At 35.2% G+C, this 22,446-nt stretch overlaps 1 protein-coding gene and 1 non-coding gene across 4 annotated transcripts in view; both read right to left on the minus strand.

The window, feature by feature from the left end:
- Nucleotides 1-748: 748 nt before the first annotated feature.
- Nucleotides 749-22,446, minus strand: part of Ank3 (ankyrin 3) — a 321,771-nt gene continuing 300,073 nt past the window's right edge. For 2 of the 3 annotated variants that reach the window (XM_076834220.1, XM_076834219.1), the window contains exons 18-23: nucleotides 21,460-21,510; nucleotides 19,669-19,755; nucleotides 13,375-13,458; nucleotides 13,187-13,243; nucleotides 11,663-11,740; nucleotides 749-1,356 (exon numbers count right to left, since the gene is read on the minus strand). In XM_076834220.1, coding sequence (XP_076690335.1) covers nucleotides 11,672-11,740; nucleotides 13,187-13,243; nucleotides 13,375-13,458; nucleotides 19,669-19,755; nucleotides 21,460-21,510 — 348 coding nt within the window. In that variant the 3' untranslated portion in view covers nucleotides 749-1,356; nucleotides 11,663-11,671. Of the gene's footprint in view, nucleotides 1,357-11,652; nucleotides 11,741-13,186; nucleotides 13,244-13,374; nucleotides 13,459-19,668; nucleotides 19,756-21,459; nucleotides 21,511-22,446 lie in introns of all 3 variants that reach the window. The other variant, XM_076834218.1, reaches the window with a different exon arrangement.
- Nucleotides 14,016-14,093, minus strand: Trnav-aac (transfer RNA valine (anticodon AAC)). Its single transcript has one exon. It is a non-coding gene; the product is annotated as a tRNA-Val (tRNA).

Here is a 22,446-nt window from a genome sequence, read left to right on the forward strand (position 1 = left end):
CATACATATGTCATTGAAGTTATGTGTCAGTGAATGCTGATTTTATGTGAATCATCAACAAATTAAAGAATTTCACCAAAACCCAAATAAAAATGCCCTTTCAAACACAGCAGCCTTATTAACCTAATATGACACTGCTAGAATGGTTACAAATGATTGGCTTACTGAAAGTTGTCTACATCTCATGGCTGGTACACGATACAGGAATAATTTTATAGCGTGCTGCCATTCTACTAGCTAAGGATTTCTGTTCAGTCTGTTTTAAATCCCCCCATCTGGGGCCTCTTATGAGCACCATCCACCTCTATAGCGGCAAGCATTTCCCCCTTTTAAGCACTAACAGCATCCCCCCACCCCCTAAAGCAACTACTGCATAGGTTTTTTTTTTTTTTTTTTCTATTTTTAGGTCATTTCATTGAAAAATTGGCAATAGCAACAAATATTAGATGAAGGGCTTTGTGTTTACAGATAAAATCTTCTGTGTTGCAGTATACTGTAGTGTTTGCAAAATTGGAAAAGATTTAATCAAAATAAGGTGATACACATGCATCAAAATATTAGTATTCTGAAGAAAAATTTTTTCACAGAACTACAGAATTCCTCATTTTGGGAATTATTTAAATTTGCAGCAGATTTTAAAGATTTGCTTTTCTTTTTAAAATCAAGCTAGCAGTTTTGCATATACAAACATTATAATTGCTAATATACAAGAGTTGATGAAGAGTCCCCCCCACCCAGAATCCCTCCCTCTTCTAGGGTGAAGTCACTTGAGACTCCTATTATGTTAAATGCATTTGCAATATTCTGTTTGTGTTCTAAGAGGCAGTGCCTTATCAACATTTATTCTATCTGTCTGTTAGAATTTTTACAGTGTTATTATTTACAGCAAAACTATTGATGTTTTAAAAAAGAAACAAATAGTGTTTATACCCTGACAGTTTGGGTCCAAGAAAAATAAGGCGAGCTGTTGTGGATTTAGTAATTTTAGTGTTTCTACTTGATTTGATCATTACATCTCCTTCTGTCTCTTCTGGCGGCAGGAATTTCTTCCTTTTGTAAATGACACCAAATTACTTGAGATAAACTGTTAACAGCATGGCTTCTTGTATACACTGCATTGCTAATTGCACACGCGCCAATCCCGGAAATGAAAGTGAATTTCCATGCTCTGTAAATTGGCTCATGCTAAATTAAAATGTGAGTTGTTTTCTTTTTCTGGTTTTCTTTTCACATAAAAAAAATCATGCCATTAATGTGTGGAAGCAGCAAACACACACACCCTTCTCCGTAAATTTTTTACTTCCTTCTGATATTTCTTCCATGAATTTCTTTACCTGGCAGTAAAAACACATGATCCTGTGGAGAAAGAGACAGATATTAGTTAGCGAGTTTAGCTTTCTTTCCTTTAAAAACAAACAAAACTTGCCTTCCTTACTATTCAGTAGAAAACTAGAGAACCAGGGCCCATTCTTTTCTAAAGGGGTGGTTAGGCTACCTGCTAAATGCCTCAAAGGATAAGGCCGCAGGGTGTTCTAGAAAGCTCTTGGAAGGTAATAACCTTGCCCCCTGATCTTCATAGAAAATTACTTATGTAGTTGTCATTTTTAAGAATGTGTTGGAAAGACCCTCTCCTTGTTCTGTCTCTAAAGCTCGGGTTACTTAGTCAAAAGCCAAGGGTGATCATTGATGTCTCCATAAACATCAAAACGTATGAGGTCTGGGACTTTCATTGGCACCAAGAGATAGGCATATGGAGTATCTCCATCATTTTTGTAGGTTTATATATTCCTCACCCCCTAAAATCCAACTAATCTTTCAAAAAGGAGAAACAATTTCATTAGTTCATATGAAATTGTTTTGCTTTTCCACATGGAAATTAAAGACTAATTTCTACCATTGCAAAGAATACAGTTCCCATCTTTGCCTGCATTAGTTACGATGGGATGATTTCATTTGCACTTTATGTGGAGACTCTACTGAGAATGTCTTGTCTTACTGGATGATTCCAGAATAAAGCATCAAAGTTTTCTGGCCGGTCTTAATGTGTCAAAATAAATCAACATTCTTGGCAGAGGTTTTCACTTCCCCGTCCCTGTACCAAGGATTGAACCCAGGGCCTCACATGTGCTAGGAAAGCACTGAGTTACATCCCCAGCCCATTTTTTATTTTGAGACAAGGTCCTGCTAAGTTGCCCAGGTTGGCCTTGGACTTAAAATCCTCCTGCCTCAGCTTCCCCAGTAGCTAGAATTAAAAGCATGCACCATTGTGCCCAGCGAGGTTTCCATACTTCAGTGCAGTACTGTTATTTGTATGAATCTTTTTCCATGAAACAAAGTTCTTCCTATATATTGTCATTTTTCCTGGTTCAGTGAAAAATAACTGAAAAACTTGAAGACTTGCCTGAGAACAAGACTGCCTCTACAGAAATCCTGAGTAAGAACAATTTTAAGAATAACCCTGTTCACTCCCATATACACAACAAACTATTTTCACAGATTCAGGAGAACCTTTAGAATTTTGCTTCTCTTGGGGGCCTGAGAATATTACCAGCCACTTTGAGGTTGTTGACTTACCCCAGACAAGTTTCTCTTTAGATGGATCACCTAGGACACATATGTAAACACATTAGAACAGTACTTCCTCATCTTCCCACTGTGGGTCTGGACTTCCTTTTCTTGTTTTAAAAGTGCTACTGACCTCCATGCCCCAGGTCACTACTGCTTGGAGCCAAGAATATCAAAGTATCATTCCTTCTTGGGTGATTTCAACACCTCCCCCTCTCCCATGACTCTGCAGAAGTTCTAGAGAAGGAAAGTGACTCATTTCGGTAGATCACATTACAGAGAGTGGGCAAATCCAAGTAAGAAGATAAAGATTTTCGCACCTCTGTTTCTACCACTTAGTCCTAATCTTCCAGGCACCAGGCTTCTTAGATGAACCTATGATGTTACTACCACAGGGCTCTCTCCATTTCATTATAATGGAGAGTTGTCAGCAGTTTTCTCTAGTTAAACTTCCCCCCACATTTTATACCTTAATTGGTACATAATTTATAAACTGTACTTCATCTATTATAAATAGTGTGATAATTTTTAGTAAATTTATATAGATGTGAGATCTCTGTAACTTGAACTTTCTTGTTTTCTTCATTTCTTCTAATCAATCCAACTTTCCAGATTAATTTCATATTAAGGCCTTTCTCTTCTACTTCAGTATGAGCAAACTTAATTTTTCTAGAAATAGTTTCTAAGACTTTAAAAACGCTCTTACTTATGTCCATTTAAATTTAGTGTGTTCTGGGTGATAGGTAAAAAAGTTGAAGTTACCCTTATAAATCTCTTGTTCTCAATCATGCAATTAGTTTGTGGGTCCCAACCACACAGGGTATGGAGATGTGGAATTGGACAAAAATCTTTTACCAAGTTCAGTGTTGTACAAAAAGATTAGAACCTTGGCTAAGTGACTTTTTTATAAATAGACACTTTGTATAAACTGTGATTAAAAACACCAACTGAAGGGGACAGTGTGAAGGCAGGAGTCATCAATGGCATTTCAGAAAGGGGATTCTGAATCATCTCCCCTTGCTGGGTTTAGATAATGGATGTGAGATACACAGGTTTGATTTAGGAATTCTTCTGTGGGTTAGGTATGCCTTTTACCTCCAAAGGCAGGAGAAAACTCAGAAAACCAATCATTCATGTTATTTCACAGTGATTTTTTTTTTTTTTTAAGAAACATTTTAAAATACAGAAAAAACAGCAAGTAAATGTTTCTTCATGGTAATTGATAATTCTCAAATATTATACTTCACATCTTCAAGTCATGTGTATAAAGGAACCAAACCTTCCTTTATAGGCAGTTTTTAGTTCCCAACACCTAGCCTAAAGAAGTGCTATATCTTTAGCAGGATCTGAAGCCTATCCCCATACAGTTTTTTAAAATGCTCACTAATTCACACTATCTTGTTTCATAATTTCTAGTGGTTTTAAAAACTGATTGAACAAAAGAATTATCTGGGAAAATTTAAATCCTAATGTCTAGCCCACATTCCATAGGGGCTTATCCAGAATTTCTTATAACGGGGTCCAGTACACAATTATTTTAAAATTCTTCAAGTGATTCCAGTGTTTTTTGAGAGCTAGTGATGTGCCCTTGAGAAGTGCTTCTCAAAATTTAATATGCAGATAAATCACCTGTGGTGATCTTCAAATGTAGACTTTATCTCATAGATCAGGGCAAAGCCCAGACATTCTGCATTTCATCGGAACTACATGCCCAGTATCAACTTCATTGTTTTCAAACTTTTTTTTTTTTTTTTTTTTTAGCTCACAATTTGTATTCACCTGCATTCCCCCCTTTTCTAATCATCAGATCTTTCTGTATGCTTCAAGTTTGTTTCAAATGCTCTCTCTATGGAAGGACAGACCCTTGTGATCTATCTTTGTCACCTCTCATTTAGTGTGAGAATTGTCATAGCTTGAGGAAAGCCCTTCTGATACACCTTCCTCACAGCCCACGGAGGACAGATTTCTTTGCTCTAGTTCTTCCTTTCTCCCCCTGTCCAGCTGCCTCTTCCTTCCCTTCTCCTGTCTCTAGTCATATGGGCAAGAATATTTTTTCTAAACAATAATTCTACCTACAATTATAATAAACTACAGTTCAGTTTTAAAGTAATTTCCAATTCATGCAGATTTTTTTCTTCAACTAATACTAAACTAATAGATGGGGCATTTTTGAGTTTGTTCTTTTCTAGTGACTTGTGGTTAAAAATATACCTGAAGTTGTAGGGGCCAGCAAGAATAAAGGAAAATACTGGACAGATATTGGCCTAAAATTTTTGTTTATTGTGTGCCAGTTATTGTTCCAAAGTGGTTAACTCATTTAATCCTAATAACAAAAAAGGGATTATTATTTCCTCCATTGTACGGATAAGAAAATAGAGACACAGAGGTTAACAAGAAGCTCCAGGAAATACAGCAGGTGGCAGAGTCAGAATTGGCAGTCAGGCTACCTAACTCTAGGACCTTGCTTTTACCACCCTGAAGCCAAGGCCTTTGGTTAATGAGTTTTGTTTTGTTATTTTTCTTTTTTTTTAAAAAAAAAATAAAATGTATCTATTGCAAATGAATTCTGGGAAAATAAGCTGGAGGAAAGGACAGGATTCTGAATTTGGAGTGAAGCAATTCAGATTATGGCTTTGCCTTCTTGGAGGCAGATTCTGGAGATAGAGGTTAAAATCCAGACCTACCATTAACTTCAGTCTCGGGGATTTTCTGTCTCATTCATTCGTTAGTAAAACAAATATTCTCATCCCTTTTTAATAATTTCCCAGTGTTACTATGAGAAACAGTGTAAGGAATAATTGAAAATAAACAGTTGAAAGTAAATCCTCATCCATCTCATAAGGATTTCAGTGATACTGCTGTTCTGACTTCTCCCATGTTTATAATAGTGTCCCAGGCTACTGCTCAGTCCCCCAGCCTCCATCACTCAGGCCATCCAAGGTTCTCTTCTTGGTTTTCTTATTACTTCATACTAATAAGAATAGCTCATGCTTATTGTGGCCTTAGCAGCTACTATTATTAATTTACATGTATTAACTCAATTTAGTTCTAAAACCAATTCTGAGATAAGTTACTTTTATCCTTCTATTGGGAAGAGGGTTATTGCTATTCATTAGAGCTTAATTTCAAGCCTCTTGTCTACTCAACTTGGATGAATAGAGGTAAAGAAATTAAGACACAGAAGTAACTTGCCCAAGCACACATAACTAGTAAACTACTTGGTAGTTCCATCCACTCAGGCCACTTTATTTCTAACACCTAACCAAAGGTGGCCACATTAAGATCTCTAGCTCAGACAGACTTGTTTGAAATCATTAACGAATAATGAGGGTACCACACATGCAGCATTTATAAAGGCTAGTTCCTCACCTGGGCTTCCTTAATCCTAAATTTGTTTTTGTGATCTTAGGTTCAATCTTTTTGTTAATAATTACATGTAAGCTAGAAACCCTGATATCATCACCTTCACTCTCTATGTAGAATTAATCTGATTGTTAGCTAAAATATTCCTCAAATCTGCCTTCTCCTTTCCATTGTCTTATTCCAGTTCAGGCCCTCTTCTTTCTCTCTCAACTGTGGGCCTTGAGTTCAAATTCTTTTTTCCCCCACTAACTTCCTCTATGACCTTTTAAACTTCCCTGAAAATGTCCTTTAGGACTTGCTCCTTAGTTCCTTTTCCGCTCACTAAAGCTTTCTTTATAGGTAACCATATCTGTTCTTTAGTGTTCAAAACCCATTTCTTCAGAATCCAACATTATATGTTGAGTCCCATCTTTTCCCTAGAGCTCTAGACTTATCTAAATACTTGGATATGGTCACTTCAAACTCAAATGAGTTTAAGCCTGTATGCCTAATGCTCTTCTTAAAATCCATTTCTCGGGGCTGTGGTTGTGGCTCAGTGGTAGAGAGCTCTCCTAGCACGTGTGAGGCCCTGGGTTCGATCCTCAGCACCACATATAAATAAATAAATAAAGATATTGAGTTCCAGTACAACTAAAAAATAAATTTAAAAAAATCCATTTCTCTTCCACTTCTGCTTTCTGTATTATCCAGTTGCTTATACCACAAACCTGGGAGTTCTTCTAGAATTAACCCTACCCCATAGTTAATCTACAAGTTCTATAGATCTTCCTGAAACTATTGCTCAAATCTAGCCCAAGTCCACATTATAGCTTAACCAAGCTATAGCAATAACTTCCTAACCGGTCACCTTAATTTTATTCTCTTATCCATTCTCTAACACAGTATGCTCTTTAAAAAAGAAAAGAAAAAAGAAAAAAAAGGTCAGGATCTCACTTAGATTGATCTTAGAATGAAGTGTCATCATTTCCTTTAACCTACAGGGCTCTAAGGGATTCTGCATTTCAAAATTTATCTTATGTCTGCCTCACCCTCTCTCTCAAGGTTCTGGTACAATGATTTCCTCAAATGTGGCATACTTTTTTTTTTAAAAAAACCTCAGTGCCCCCTACATGCTGTATCCTTGTTAGTTCTCAAATGTCATGACTTCAGAGAGATTTTCCTAACTCCTAAATCTGTGTATACATTTTTTTCACTGGATCTTGAACTTTATAATTTTGGAGCTTAATTATTTGTCCCATCTTTTTCACATTTGTAGACTAGGGAATCTAGAAAGGCAGGGACCATAGAGGTTTTGTAACTGTTGTATATCTAGCTCTTCTACTCTGAGCCAGGTAGATGGTCTTTGAAGGAATGAATTAAATTAGTCAACTTTTTGACCTCAGATGAGGGACCACACTATCAAGCTGAGATTCTCTTGGCTTCCATATGTTGAGTGAGAGCCTTGGAATTTTATCAAAGGGGGTTTGGAATGTAGCTATTTGTCGATGTAAGTCTTTGTCATGGCTTTGATCTGAGGATGTTCCCTTGCCCCAACCTCACTAATCAGCCCTTTAATGTTATCTGAAGTAAAAATCTGGAAATTATGGATACATTAAAAATGAAACCATGCTTTTTTTTTTTAAAAAAAAAAAGTACAAAAAAGTATTTTCCTTGTGTAGAGTATGAAAAAATTTACTGTAAGCTCCTTTGTACATGTATTTGACTTAAATTTTGTATTTAAGTCTCTATTAATGTGAGTACTATTTAAGAACTTAGGTTTTAGATGAGTTCATTCTTAGTGGTGGGATCTTGGGTAAGTCATTTAACTTTTCCAAATATTTTTTTTTTTATTTCAAAAAACAACCCAATGGCATTTTTTTTTTTTAGTAATTATATGAGGTAATGTATGTAAAGATTTTTCCTAGTGCCTGCCATAAAATAGTCATTTAACAGGAAATCAATTTAATGCATAAACATTTTTAGAAGCTCAGTATGATAGAGTAATGGATTGAGTATCAATAATCTTGCATTGGAGTCCTGTCTCTACCAGTCCTAAGCTGTATGACAGTAAACATATCACCTGACTTCTGAGCTTTATTATTCTCATCTGTAAAGGGTTGCAAGCAAAATTGGCCTGCCTAAACATTTATTTGAAGGATTACACAAAAATATTACCTTGTAATCTATAAATAAACTTACACTATATAGAAATCTTTACCATTAAAAACAGGATGAGCTGGGCATGGTGGCAGACGCCTTTAATCCCAGCTACTCCAGAGGTTGAAACAGAAGGATCAAAGCCAGCCTCAGCAATGGTGAGGTGCTAAGCAACTCAGTGAGACCCTGTCTCTAAATAAAATGCAAAAATAGGGCTGGGAATATGGCTTAGGGGTTAAGTGCCCCTGAGTTCAACCTCCAGTACCAACCACAACAAACCAACCAGGATGGCTGTGACTCCATATTAAAGAAAAGCAGGTGTGGGGTTTAGATAGCTGAGAAGTCATCTGGCTCTAGAATGTGAAATAAAAATTTCTGAGATTCTGTCAGAGATTCAGTGAAACTGGGTAGCATTCCACTTGCTTGGTTGTTTTATTTTCAAAGGAAAGCAGCCAGCAGGACTGTAAAGACTTAAATATATTTGCTAATTGATTTTTTTCCAGAGTATTACATTCAATGTCCGGGAATTCCAGGCAATATTCTGGAACTCAATTCCTAAGTTCACGTAATGGAAGGTAAAAATCACCCTGGAAAGTAGCATTAGGCCATCTGCCACATGACTGTTCATTCCATCTGACATGTTGTTTGCTTTCTATTGAAATTATTTTCACATTCATATGAATAATCTACTGGAATATCTGTTTCTTGAAGGCAAGTGAACATGACAACTTTGCAATACTGGAGATCAAACCCAGGGCCTCACACATACCAGGCAAATATTCTACGACTGAGCTATACCCAGCTCTCATTTTAAAATTTTGAGATGGGTTTTTCTTAGTTGCTGAGGGTCTTGCCAAGATGCTGAGGCTGACCTCAAATTTGAGATTCTCTTCTCTTAGTCTCTTGAGTAGCTAGGATTGCACCACCATGCCCAACTCTGACAACCTCCTTACATAGTGATTATTTATAATCATAAAACTGCTTGTATATTCAGTAACCAAGTAGTTTCTATATTAACATGTTAATGTAGAAATTTAAATTTAATTTTAATTTAAAAAGCTTAGTACCATCAATATATTCTTTTGGCATTATTTATTCACAAATCCTAGGTATATGTCACTGTAGAAAAATGACTCAGTTGGTATTAGTGATCTTTCTGGCTCTTTCCCACTTGGAATCTGTGTATATGACTGAACAAGTTGCTAAACTCTCAGGGTTGTATTGAAATGGACTGAACCTTCTTCTATTTTATTTAGCACTTAGAGTTGTTTGATTCAAGATACCAAACTCAGTATTTTAGAAATCTGTTATACAAATTAGTCTTTTACCAGTTCAATAATACAACATGCATGATAGATGGGTTCTTATTAGACATTGCTACACTGATGTCATCCTGAATTTTATTTATCACCCTTCTCATCAAATTAAAAAGCCAATAATGTCCAAAAGCTAGCATGTGCATGTGCAAGAGTCTCTCAACAGAAGTCACACTCATCCATTATTGCTCCCTCCAGTTCATTTCTAACTTGCATCTGGAGTGAGTAATAAAGAAAAGAAATTGTGTTTATATTCAACCCTTGCCTTAAGACTTTTAGATTTAGGGTGAAGATCAGAATCCTTAAAGAGACAAATAATCCTACTCATCCATTAAAACAGCCCACATGTGACATTCTCAAGGAAAGTTTCCCTGTCACCATTCAGACCCAGGTGAAGGCCCTAATAAACATTGAGATATGGGCACTGAAAGCAGATTATTAGGGTTTCCATCCTATTTCTGCCATTTTTTCCCCTCAATGCCATCAAAACTGATGTGATTGATTAGTTAACTTTAACTTAATTTAATTAAATTAAGTTTAATTTAATTTACCATTAAATCTCCCAAATGGATCAGTTAGGGTTAACACCATGTTAAGTGTTGCTTACCAGTGAATTCTGTGCTTGGGTAGAAAACCTCATAGGAGGTGAAATAAGAGTGAATAAACAAATGATAAAATATGAAGCGGGGGAAACTAAGAATTTAGGAGGGTCTTAGTATCCTCACATATAAATTTAGGCATACCAAAACTAGATTATTTCTCAGTTCCTTACCTGAGCACACCAAATACCAGTATTTTCAGTAGGTACAAAACAGCAAATACATGAAAGTAAAAACTGTCCATGGGACTTCCCTAAAGACATGATTCTGCTTTCCTTTCAGAGTTATAGGGAACTTTTCAAAATTGTTTTTTCACCTCAATGCCCCTTTTAAATTTTTTTCCCACTATTGGGGATTGAACTCAGGGTCAGGAATTGAACCCAGAGCCAGACAAGTGCTGTATTACTAAGCTACATCCCCAGCTCTTCTTATTTTGAGACAGGATCTCACTAAATTTCCAGGCTCACCTTGAGCTTATACTCCTCTTGCCTCAGCCTCCTCACTAGCTGGGATTTTAAGTGTGTGCAACCATGTCCAGCCCCCAAATGGCCTTACTAATTGTAGCCAAGTAGAAAGAAACAGGTCAATGTAAAAATTCAGAAAAACAATATTAAAGAAAAGTAATGTCAGTTGTAAAGTCTAGAAAATTTAAAGAAAGTTCACTTATTAACATTTTTTTAGAGGGAATTGAAAGGAAGGGAAGGTAGGGGATGTGAGGATAAGAAAGATAGTAGAATAAAACAGACATTATTACTGTATGTATGTATGTGACTGTATGACAATGTGATTCTACAATATGTATACTCAGAAAAAATGAGACATTATATCCCATCTATGTATGATATATCAAAGTATATAAGTGTATTCTACTGTCATGTATAACTAATTAAAACAAATTAAAAAATATTTAAAAAAAAAATTTTTTTTTTTTAATTAAAACAGCTGAGTGCAGTGTCACCTGCCTATAATCCCAGTGATTTGGGATGCTAAGGCAGGAGAATCACAAGCTCAAGGCCAGCTTAGGTATTTAGTGAGAACCTTGGTAACTTTGCAAGACCCTGTCTCAAAAAAGTACTGGGGATATAGCTCAGTGGTAAAGAACATGCCTAGCCAGCATGAGGCCTTGAATTTAAGCCCCAGTACTCAAAACAGCATTCCATTTAATTAACTACATATTTTTGTTTTTAATATAAAACAAGAACTTGACTTATTTTGACTTGGTACTATCTTTCAACCAAAAGTATATCCTCAGATGCTAAAATTGTGAAAGCCTAATTAATACAACTCTGAAGAGTACATTTGTGAGAATTATTTGTTGCTGAATAATCTTCATGTTAGATTATATATGCCTACTGCATTTCATAGTGAGCTTCTGCTCTTGGAGAACAGAAGACTCAAAAATTACTATTTACTTTTGCAGACATCATTTATATTTAAATTCCTGCCTAATTTTCAAGGAGAGAATTTATGGACTATAATTAGAGTGAAGCGTGTGTGTGTGTGTGTGTATGCCTCCAAAAACATAAAAAGAAAGTGAACAACTCATTGGATTTTTCCAAGTTGAAATTCAGTGAAAAGGATGAAGGGGAAGATCTGAATCACTTTTTTTGAGGGAAATTTAGAAGCTTCAGAGGAATTCAAGTCCCTCTCTTGGATAGGAGCACACTTCACACCTTGACTGACCGTTCACTGTTAGGAGTGGCTCTTCTTTTCCACATGCCGTATTTCTTTCTTCATCTTCACCTTATAACCTTCTCCCTGCTTTAAAAGGAATGTACACATTAAGATTTTGTGGTGAAATAGTTTTAGTTATAGTTTCCACTCTGCTCCCTGGAAGCTGGATTAGGATAAATGAAACTGTTTAAAGCTCTTTGTTACTTCAAGTCCAAAAAGACATACAATCTCTTTGGCTTAACCACACAGCTTAGCATCATGGAAACAAGCAAAAGCACCATAAAGATAACTGTACTTCACAATAATTCAGGTTAGTGATACATTTAAAAAAAATCTACAAGAAATTGTCATTAAAGCTCACAAGACAACCAAACCCCAATTAAAAAAAAAAAATCACAATTTGTGACTTTTTTAAGCCAGCTGAACTTGAAGTTATCTGATATAATGAGAAATAAATCTCTCAGTAAAGCACTAATCAAGAACTAAATAACATGGAAATGCTATAGATCTGAGGGTCTGTTCTTCTTCTGAGGTCTGTAGAATTACCAAGACAGTCCCCTTGGTCCTAGACCAAGGAGGCACTGATTTCTCATAAAACAAGATCTTTTTTCACTGAATCCCAGGAACACATTTCTCTTGAGAGTGAGGCTTTTGCACAAATACTAGTTTTTATCCTATATGTAACAGAAAATATCCTTTGATTTTCTTCTCATGTAGTCCTGAGAAATTTTCACTTTATTCTTATGTAAACATAATCTACTAAATAAGAAAGGGTAGGGATGGAGTGGTAGCTCAGTAGTAGAGTGCTTGCCTAGCATACATGAGGCACTGGGTTTGAACCTCAGCACCATATTAAAAAAAAAAAAAGGTACTGTGTCAATCTACAATTAAAAATACAAAAATAAATAAGAAAGGGTAAAAATGTGGGAAACAAATGAAAAATAAGTAGATGTTTTCTTTGAGAGATGGGGCTTTATTGGGTGAACTGCACTGCTCAGTGTTGAGTCTGGTTTTGTAACTGGCACATTGGAAATAGGGGAACCACTTTAGGCAAAAATGTAATTCAGATTTCCCTGTAGAATATTTTGGAAAGGGAAAATGTATGGATCTGATATCAGGATTGTGAACTGAGCTTTTGCCACCCAGCTATTCAACTCCTGTCCTTTGGAGTGTACTCCATCCATTTCCCAGGCAGGCACTCAGTTGAAGGTCAGGCCTGGTTAGGGCTTGGCCACTCCCAAGGGGGGTCTGTAGGTGGCAAAAGGCTTTATTATCTTCCTCTCTTTCAAACTAGCACATTCTGTCACCAAATAAATGAACTCATCTTTGTGAAGGAAGATAGTAAAAAAATATATAACATTAAGGAATGTTAGGAAGAAAAGCCTTTTAATTTGACCCTGGTCAAATGCATATATCAAAAGCAGCAAATGCTTCAAGCTGCCACACTGCAGATGCCAGTCTGTTAGCAGCTTTTTTATGGAGTGCACAAAGCTTTTATCATCTACTTTTTCCTTGGCAGTTTCTCTGCATTACCACTTCATCCTGTTTTCTCTCTTGTGGGATAATTCGTCTTATTACTTTCCGAGTGATCTGCAGGAAGGAATAGTGAACAATAGAGATTTTTCTGTTTTAAGAGGTGACCCTATAGTATGAAAATCATGTGATTTTTAATGCAGAAAATTTAAATTCCAAGAGAAGCATAAAACTCATCGATTAATTACTTTTCTGGTGATGAGGTTGCCTTCTTCATCAGTGAATTGTTCTTCTGTGACAGATTCACCAGGAATGTTTTTTGCTTCCTCTCCCTAAAGGATGTGGTATACAGGTTAGCAACAATACTAGAAGGAGAGATCTCCACACCACTCCAAAAACCACACACATGCTCTGGAATTTGAGAAAAGGCAGTATCGAATTCTACTTGCTACTCCAACATGACAGGGAAAGACTGGCTTCACTGATGGTTATTTTGCAGCCAACAACCTTCAAGCATTAAACCTCAAACATCTATTCAAGCATGTATAGGACAGACAACAACAAAATGCCAAAAAAGAAGAATCTGGAAATATATAATTGTTGAATGAAATCACACACACAGAAATGCCAAAAGGCTTTATTGAAAAGTTTTAGTGGATTACAGCTCTGACTTGATCATCTCACTCAGAGTGCAGTGTTTCTTCTTTAGTTATATATATATCTAGAGATTTTGTAGATTAAGTTTTGCCTAATTTAAGAGTACCTTAGTTGGGGCATGATATTTATCACCCTTGATTGTTTAAAAACTAACTTATTAAGGGTATATATACATTTTGTGAAAGACTATGAAAAAATTCAGGATACAGAGAAAGTCTTATTTTTATTTTATTTTTGACAGTGCTGGGGATTGAACCCAGGGCTTTATGCTCGTTAGGCAAACACTCTACCACTGAGCTATGTCCCCAAAGTTCTAATTTAGAATGAGCTTTTCACAGGTCTTAAGATAAGTGAGGAAATATGTCTCATGAAGACATAGTTCAAAAATACTACTATGAAGTGAAGGGGTCTTATGCAATGACTGTCCAAAGTAGGGGGAAAATTATAATATTAAATTCCTTTGGTTCTGATTTTGGTTAGTAACTGTTTGGATTTAGAAGAGGTAAATTCTTAAAGCTCTTCCTCTGATAAGTTAAAATGGAATAAATTCTCAAATCTCATGTTCTCTTGTTCATAAGCAGTTTGATGGATTCAGACAATTCCTTAATATTGCTTCATGAGTGCTATGATTATATAAAAAGACAAACTGCATGGAGAAGAACACTTGGACTGTATCTATAATAACATTACCTTTTTTTTTTTTAAACTTCTAGAACTAGTAAATGAATTGAGCAAAGTAGCAGGTTATAAAATCAACACCCATAAATTAAAGGCATTTCTGTATATCAGTGACAAATCTTCTCAGAGGGAAATTAGGAAAACTATCCCATTTACAATAGCCTCAAAAAAAAAATACTTGGGAATCAACGAAAGAGGTGAAAGATCTATACAATGAAAACTACAGAACCCTAAGGAAAGAAATCAAATAAGACCTTAGAAGATGGAAAGATCTATCTTGCTCTTGGATAGGCAGAATTAATATTATCAAAATGACCATACTACCAAAAGTACTATACAGATTTAATGCAATTGCAATCAAAATCTCAATGGCATTCCTCATAGAAAAAGCAATCATAAAATTCATCTGGAAAAAATAAAAGAACCAGAATATCTAAAGCAATCCTTAGCAGGATGAGTGAAGTAGGTGGCATCACTATACCAGACCTTAAACTATATTATAGAATAATAGTAACAAAAACAGCATGCTATTGGCACCAAAACAGAGGTAGACCAATGGTACAGAATACAGGACACACAGACTAACCCACAAAATTACAATTATCTTATATTAGACAAAGGTGCCAAAAACATGCATTGGAGAAAAGATATCATCTTCAACAAATGGTGCTGGGAAAACTGGAAATCCATATGCAACAAAATGAAATTAAACCCCTATCTCTCACCATGCTTAAAACTTAATGCAAAATGGATCAAGGACCTAGGAATTAAACCAGAGACTCTGTGTCTAATAGAAGAAAAAGTAGGTCCTAATCTTCATCACGTGAGATTAGGCCCCAACTTCCTTAATAAGACTCCTGTAGTGCAAGAATTAAAACCAAGAATCAATAAATGGAATGGACTCAAACTAAAAAGTTTCTTCTCAGCAAAGGAAACAATCTGTGAGGTGAACAGAGAGCCTACATCCTGGGAGCAAATTTTTACCCCTCACACATCAGATAGAACACTAATCTCTAGGGTATATAAAGAACTCAAAAATCTAAATACCAAAAACACAAGTAACCCAATCAATAAATGGGCCAAGGACATGAACAGACACTTCTCAGAAGAGGATATTCAATCAACAAATATATGAAAAAATGTTCATCATCTCTAGCAATTAGAGAAATGCAAATCAAAACTACTCTAATACCATCTCACTCCAGTCAGAATGGCAGCTATTATGAAAACAAGTGTTGGTGAGGATGGGGGGTGGGGAAAGGCACACTCATACATTGCTGGTGGGACTGTAAATTGGTGCAGCCAATATGGAAAGAAGTATGGAGATTCCTTGGAAAACTTGGCATGGAACCACCATTTGACCCAGCTATTTCTCTCCTTGGTCTATACCCAAAGGACTTAAAAAGAGTATACTATAGGGACACGGCCACATCAATGTTTACAGCAGCATAATTCATATTAGCTAAAAAATGTGTCATATATACACAATGGAATTTTACTCAGCAATAAAAGACAATAAAATCACAACATTTGCAGGTAAATGGATGCAGCTGGAGAAGATAATGCTAAGTGAAGTTAGCCAATCCCTCCAAAATAAATGTCAAATGTTTTCTCTGATATAAGGTGACTGACTCATAGTGGGGTAGGGAGTGGGAGTATGGGAGGAATAGACAAACTCTAGATAGGGAAGAGGGATGGGAGGGGAGCATGGACTTAGCAATGATGTTCATAACATTCCACCATCATTATCTAAAGTACATGTATGAAGACATGAATTGGTATGAACATACTTTATATACAGAGATATGAAAAAAATTGTGTCCTATATGTGTAATAAGAATTGTGACTCAATCCGCTGTCATATATTTAAAAAAATAACATTACCTTCTTTACTAGTATTCAACTTCAGATTTGTGCCACTTATGGTTTTGGGGAACAAGGATAAATATCTTAAGTGGGAACTTGTATTCCAGGGAACTACTGAGCTGTTGTTTAAACTTCTTGTGAAAGGGATATTGCTACACTACAGTGTGCAGTTGTGGTTTTTCTGGAAAAAATAGCAGATCACAAGGATTGCTGCATTCTAGCTCTTTCAGGGTTAGTGGCCCTGATCATTTTATCAGTTCCAATGGTGAGGGAAATTCTGATTGCTTCAAGTCAGAACCAGTAGAAAGGTAACAGAATGAAGAGTAAAACACTCTTGTTTTGCTAACAATATTCTCATTTTTTTTATTAGAAAGTGACTTTGTATTCTTATAGATCATGGATGCATGACTCATTTTGCCTCATGTGGTACAGGTTTGGCTCATCCTTAATCTTGCTTCAAGTAACACAAAAGAGAAGAAAATTGGAAAAATGTAGAGGTCTCATATCTAAATGCACTATGATCAGGATTAAGTATTTTATGGGAGTGTTACTGATATTTTCTATGGTTGGTTTCATATATTAGGGAAAAATATAATTTTATTTTAAAATAGATATGGGGGAATGACATTTTACAAAAAGCAGGTCACTAAGTATTATGTATGAATCCATTACCTTAGTTTGTGTACCTATAATTGTATATACACACACACACATTTAGGCTTAGATATGTAAAAACAATCTGAAGCTATGCACAGTGGCTACCTCCGAGAAATGGTATGGGTAGATAGAACTGTATATACTTTGAACTGCTTGATTTTGGGAAAAAGATATGTAAACTCTTATTTAGAAAGCCAGTAAAAATGTTGAAAATAAAAATTCAGATATTTAATTCTTGTCAAACTTTGCAATAGTTTGGTTGTAAGTTGGTTTTTGACAATCACTGATTCTGCTAAGCAAATTAAAAAAACAAGCTCACAAGATAGGCTAAAACTTTAATTGCTTTTAAGCATTTGAAATCACTATGGAATTATCAAATTATATAGAAATAAATGAATATACTGATGAGATTTCAAAGTCCATAATAGAATTTGTTAACTCCTCCCTAGAGTTCTGAAAATAGGTGGACTTTTTAAAACATATTTGCTATGAAAGTAAAAATTGTACAGTAAGTGGGATGACAGTATAGATTGAATACCAAGACTTGCCCAGATTGTGGCAATGGAATCCTTAGCACACATGCTGTTTCTCTGGGGAATACTTCCAAGCAAGGCTAGCTCAAGGAGGCATGGCAGAACCCAAAAGACATTTCAGTGCTGAGATGCTAGTAGGATTACTGTGGCCCCAAGTGTAACTCTGCTGGTTCAGTGAAGGGACAGATAGCATCCATGAAGTAGGTTAAGTTCTAGCCCCACCAAATAGTCTTCACCAATGACAGTCTAATACTGCCCTCTTATGTGCTACTGGAAATGTCTGAATAGTCAAACGCCTGATATAGTTTAGTAAAAGGTATTCCTTTTTTTGTTGTTGTTGTTCTGGGAGAGAACTGTAGTGTTGTGGGAAAATCACTTCAATATAGGGTGAGGGATCTGGTCCCAGAGCTACTGCCGCCCAGCTATGTGATTTTGAGTAAGTCAATTCATCTCCAGTATTGTGATCAAGGAAAAAAGAATTTCAGTCTTGATGACACCTTTAGGTCCTAACATTTCATGTTTGTGACAGATGTGATTCTGATGTCATATTTACCATATACTACTTGTAGTCCTTAAGCTCTCTTACTTTATTTAGAAAGATAACACCATATGGAGTAAAGAATCACATCTGTTGCTTTCCTCTTTTCAACTGCTCCAAAAATCAGAACAGAAAAATATTAACTGGAAAGGATTCTATATATGTAACAAAGTACTTTTTTTGTTATGCTTATAATTTTGAATGACAATTGTAGTTATTCTAAGCCTCTGATTTCTTAGCACATGTAAAAGGCATTTCTCAAAGCTTGTTTATGATTTGTTATACAATGCTCTCCCCAGTTATAAAACCTGTTCTCTGATGATTTCACTCATTTAATCTAAAATTACACCAACATCTAGAAGCAGGTATTTGAGAAGAATTGAACTCCTCGGCTCTATGAAGCCAATAGGATTTTACTAAGCAGGCTGAATCCTTATAAATATGCTCGACAGCAGTAAGTAATATTTCCAAAGAAGCGATAGTTGGTTTATTAAGGGTACCCTACTGATCTCACAGTTGATATGGGGGACAGCTCAAACTTCTGTTTCCAGAGTCTTAAAAAAGTTATACTGTCTTCTTTCATCTGATCTTAGTGAAAAAGTACAAAGCAGCAGGATTAAGACATTTGGGGTATGCAAAATGTGTACTCTCTGTTGAGTTTCCTGACACTTTTGGACTTGAATAAGTTTGATAAACTCTTTGCAATAGACATTTCTCTTTCTCTACAGAGCTACTAACAAAGAAGCCTCAAGTTATGTGGATGACATTCAGTGTTCTTCTGTACCTTGAAACTGACTTCTTGGTCCTCTGCACTCAATTATTCTAACCTCAAGAAAGGTCTATCTAAAGACAAAGTAATGGACAAGGGGCACACTGCAAGGAGCATCCTCATGGACTTGATCATGTGTAAGATTGGTGCGTCAAATATTCATAATGTTTTTAATTGTGCTGTAGTAGAGTGGAATTATACTTTTCTTGCAAAAAGTTGTCTTCTATACTTACAAGTGCAGCTTTTTGGTGCATGTTAGTACAGTTAAAAATACATTCAGGACTGGGGGTATAGCTCAGTGATCGTGTGTTTGCCTTGCATGCATGAGGACTTGGGTTGAATCTAAAATAAATAATTAAACTAAATTTTAAAAATCTATTTCAGAAATTTTTGCTTTACTTGTGTTATGCCACATATATTCATGCCAGACTATAACCTAAAATTCTCATAATGAAGACTGATTTGCACTTAAAGAAGAAAGATAATGAAAATTTTTATCTTGCCTCCTTTGGCTGAGGCTTCAGTGAACATTTCATTTGATATGAACTACGCTCTCACCAAGATAGAATCTTTGTTAACACATATAACACTTCTCTAAGAAAAGGAGGATACAAAACCAAGAATTCTCAGATAAAATTGCAACTCTCACATGTCAAACAGGTCTATATAAAATTTTCACTTCCATGCAACATGGGCTTCCTTTTTAAATTTTTTGTAAACTTTCAAGTATGCAAAGAAACATACACAGAGTCATTTAGTTACCAAGCATGCTGAATTTTCAAAACCACATGAAAGAGATTTCTAGTAATTTCTAGTGGCCCATAATGATCTGGCTGCAGGATACCTTAATAATCAAACGCCGGCGAATAACTCTGGTAGTGACTCTCCGTTCCTCCTCTGAGCTTGAATCACTCTCACTGTCTCTTAAGTCCTGATAAATGCATTTTTAGTATAATTTTACCATCACATTTAAAATAAAAGACACTGCTGAGAAGGGAAATCAAGAAAGAATTATTTACTTGCTGTTCTTCCCCTTCTAAGGAATATTATTATATATGTTTGTGAGAATACTAAGATAAATTTAAGTGGAAGAAAAATTTTGAGCAGGATTCCAAGTTTGTATATGCGTGTGTGTATATATATGGACATATACTATAGGTAAAGAGCAAGATAGTTAAATTATAATTTATTAAAAATAATTACAGAGCCTTTTGGCTTCTGAAATTAAAAACTATCAGTTTGTAGAAACTTATATTTTTCAACTAGTTTTAAATATACATTTGCCTTGAATGTATTACCTTATATTCTGAGTCACATTTCACTCAGTCTACCAAGTCATTCTGACTCAAATGAAATTTTGTTCAAATTTGACATCTTTATTAACAACTATTTTGAAATTTACATCAGCATAATGTGACACACAAATTTGTATCAGCAGAATATTATCAATACAGCTAATACTAATTTTATGCAATTGAATGAAGTATTGACAACGATCTGATATGAAATTAGAACTGAGAACACTCAAAGAATATGGGGTAGATAAGAATGTAGTAATTGCACAAAATTTTAGGCAACAAGGGTAGGAATCAGGAAAAACTAAAGTGGCAAATAGTTCATAATTCAAAGGGGAAAATATTTTTTGATTTTTGAATAAGGGTCATGGTAAAGAGTATTTATTGAATTTCTGAATTGTAATGGTGGCATTCCGGTAATTACCTCAAATCTAGAGATAAGAGTTATAGTTAATATCTATTGGAAAAGTGAGAATGTGTGTAAAAACAGTGGGGAAAAAACACAAAATTGCAACAGCAAGTATAGGTGTTAGATAAAATAACTTATGAAATGTTAGTTGCATAGATTAAATAAAGTAAGCCCCTTTTTTCCCCACCAAAGATAAACTTGACAAGTATGTTAAATTAATAGCAACACTGATTTTATAGGGCATTTCACCTGAACAAAATATTCCATTGAATAATGTTTTCCAGAGGAAATAGCAGCTAGTATCCTTGTAAGAAATGAAGAATTTGAAAACCAAGTTCCCTATTATATTTTTAAAATTTCAGGAAGAACAGTAAATTTGGGAGACTTAGAAAGATCTAACTACTGTATTATGAATGCAGGTCTTCATTAGCTTAAAAAGGCAGAAAAAAAAACGTTAAGAGGAATTCCTACTCATGAAAGGAGAGAACTGCTCACCAGTGTTCCAGAATTTGGATGAGGCAAAAGTAAAAAATGATTTTGAATTATTCATAGAAAGAATCTTATTTTTGGGAAAAAAGTTTCACTTGAGTAAATTAAAAGCAGAAGAACATATATTATTGGAAATACCAACAACACACGTAGTTGTCAGTTAGATAATAGTCCTTTCAAGAATCCTGAGACCAAGCAAACCCTTACATAAAGACGACATAAAGAAAAAGTGGCCATTTGGTCAAGTTTCAGTTTCGACTTTTTCGCTGTAGTCTGGTAGCCTTAAGGTAAATAGAAAACAGTAGTAGGATTTCAAAGAATTCCTTTAAGAGAATTTCCTAGGAACTGGTAAAGGGGGATATTTTAGTAGTACAAATGGAATTTTCTCAGTATTCCTGAAAATGTGTTGCTGTATAAAAAGAGGGAGAAAATAGACTTTTACCTTGTAACAGCAAGCAGTCATCCGTGTAAGAGCAGCACCCGGACTTTTGACCTGATTTTTTAGGGGATAAAAAGGGGACTGTTTTCTGAGATCATACATCAGATGACCTAGTTGGTTGCTACATACTGTGATAGATCTGTGAAAGACATATGATGAACACCTTTGGATTTCTTGTGAGGTCACTCATATCTCCCAAAAGCTTTAATTTCATTATGGATTATTTATGATATCTAATGTTTAATCATTAGAGTAGGACTGAACCAGTACCAAAGATACAGATTAATTTATAAGCAATCTTGAAAGCATTTTCTAATAAAAATTTGTTTCCATTACTAATGAACCCAGCTGAGTTTTCACTTTCAACCTCCTTTTATGCTAATGCTAGTAAGGTTTCCCAATGGCCAAGAGATGTGCACACATACACACGTATCAGTGCTTATTTATATCATACAGTAACTTGCAGAATGTCTAGGTTGATTTTTAATAGGCTTTTGCATAATATGTCTTTACAGGTAAAAACCAATTATTGCTTCTCCCTATATTTTGTAGGCTCATCTTAAAAGGGAATAGTCTATCCAAATTCATTCTGCTTAAATATACTGAGTTAATTCAAAGAGAAATCAAGATTCCAAACTACACTTATCAAGAAAGAAAGAAAAAGCTGGAGAAACACTCAAACCATAAAGCTTATAACAAGCAGAAAAATAACCAAAAGATAAGTTTACAGAAAGAAAAGGATATGATTTGTTGATAAATTCACAGAGAGTGACTGGGAGTATATGCTGAAGTTTTTCTAAACCTCAAATAAATCGTGAATTCACGTTTGACAAAAAAAAAAAAGTCTTTTCTAAGTGTTTATATATCTGTTGCATAGGTGACCAAAATACACAAAAATTGAGAGCATGAAAAGTAGAAAAAATATCTCATTTTCTTATGTTCATCTTGGAGTCACAATTTCAGCTTAAATATTTTAATATCAAAAAATGG

This window comes from Callospermophilus lateralis, chromosome 15 (genome assembly GCF_048772815.1).
Source record: "Callospermophilus lateralis isolate mCalLat2 chromosome 15, mCalLat2.hap1, whole genome shotgun sequence".
NCBI lineage: Eukaryota > Metazoa > Chordata > Mammalia > Rodentia > Sciuridae > Callospermophilus > Callospermophilus lateralis.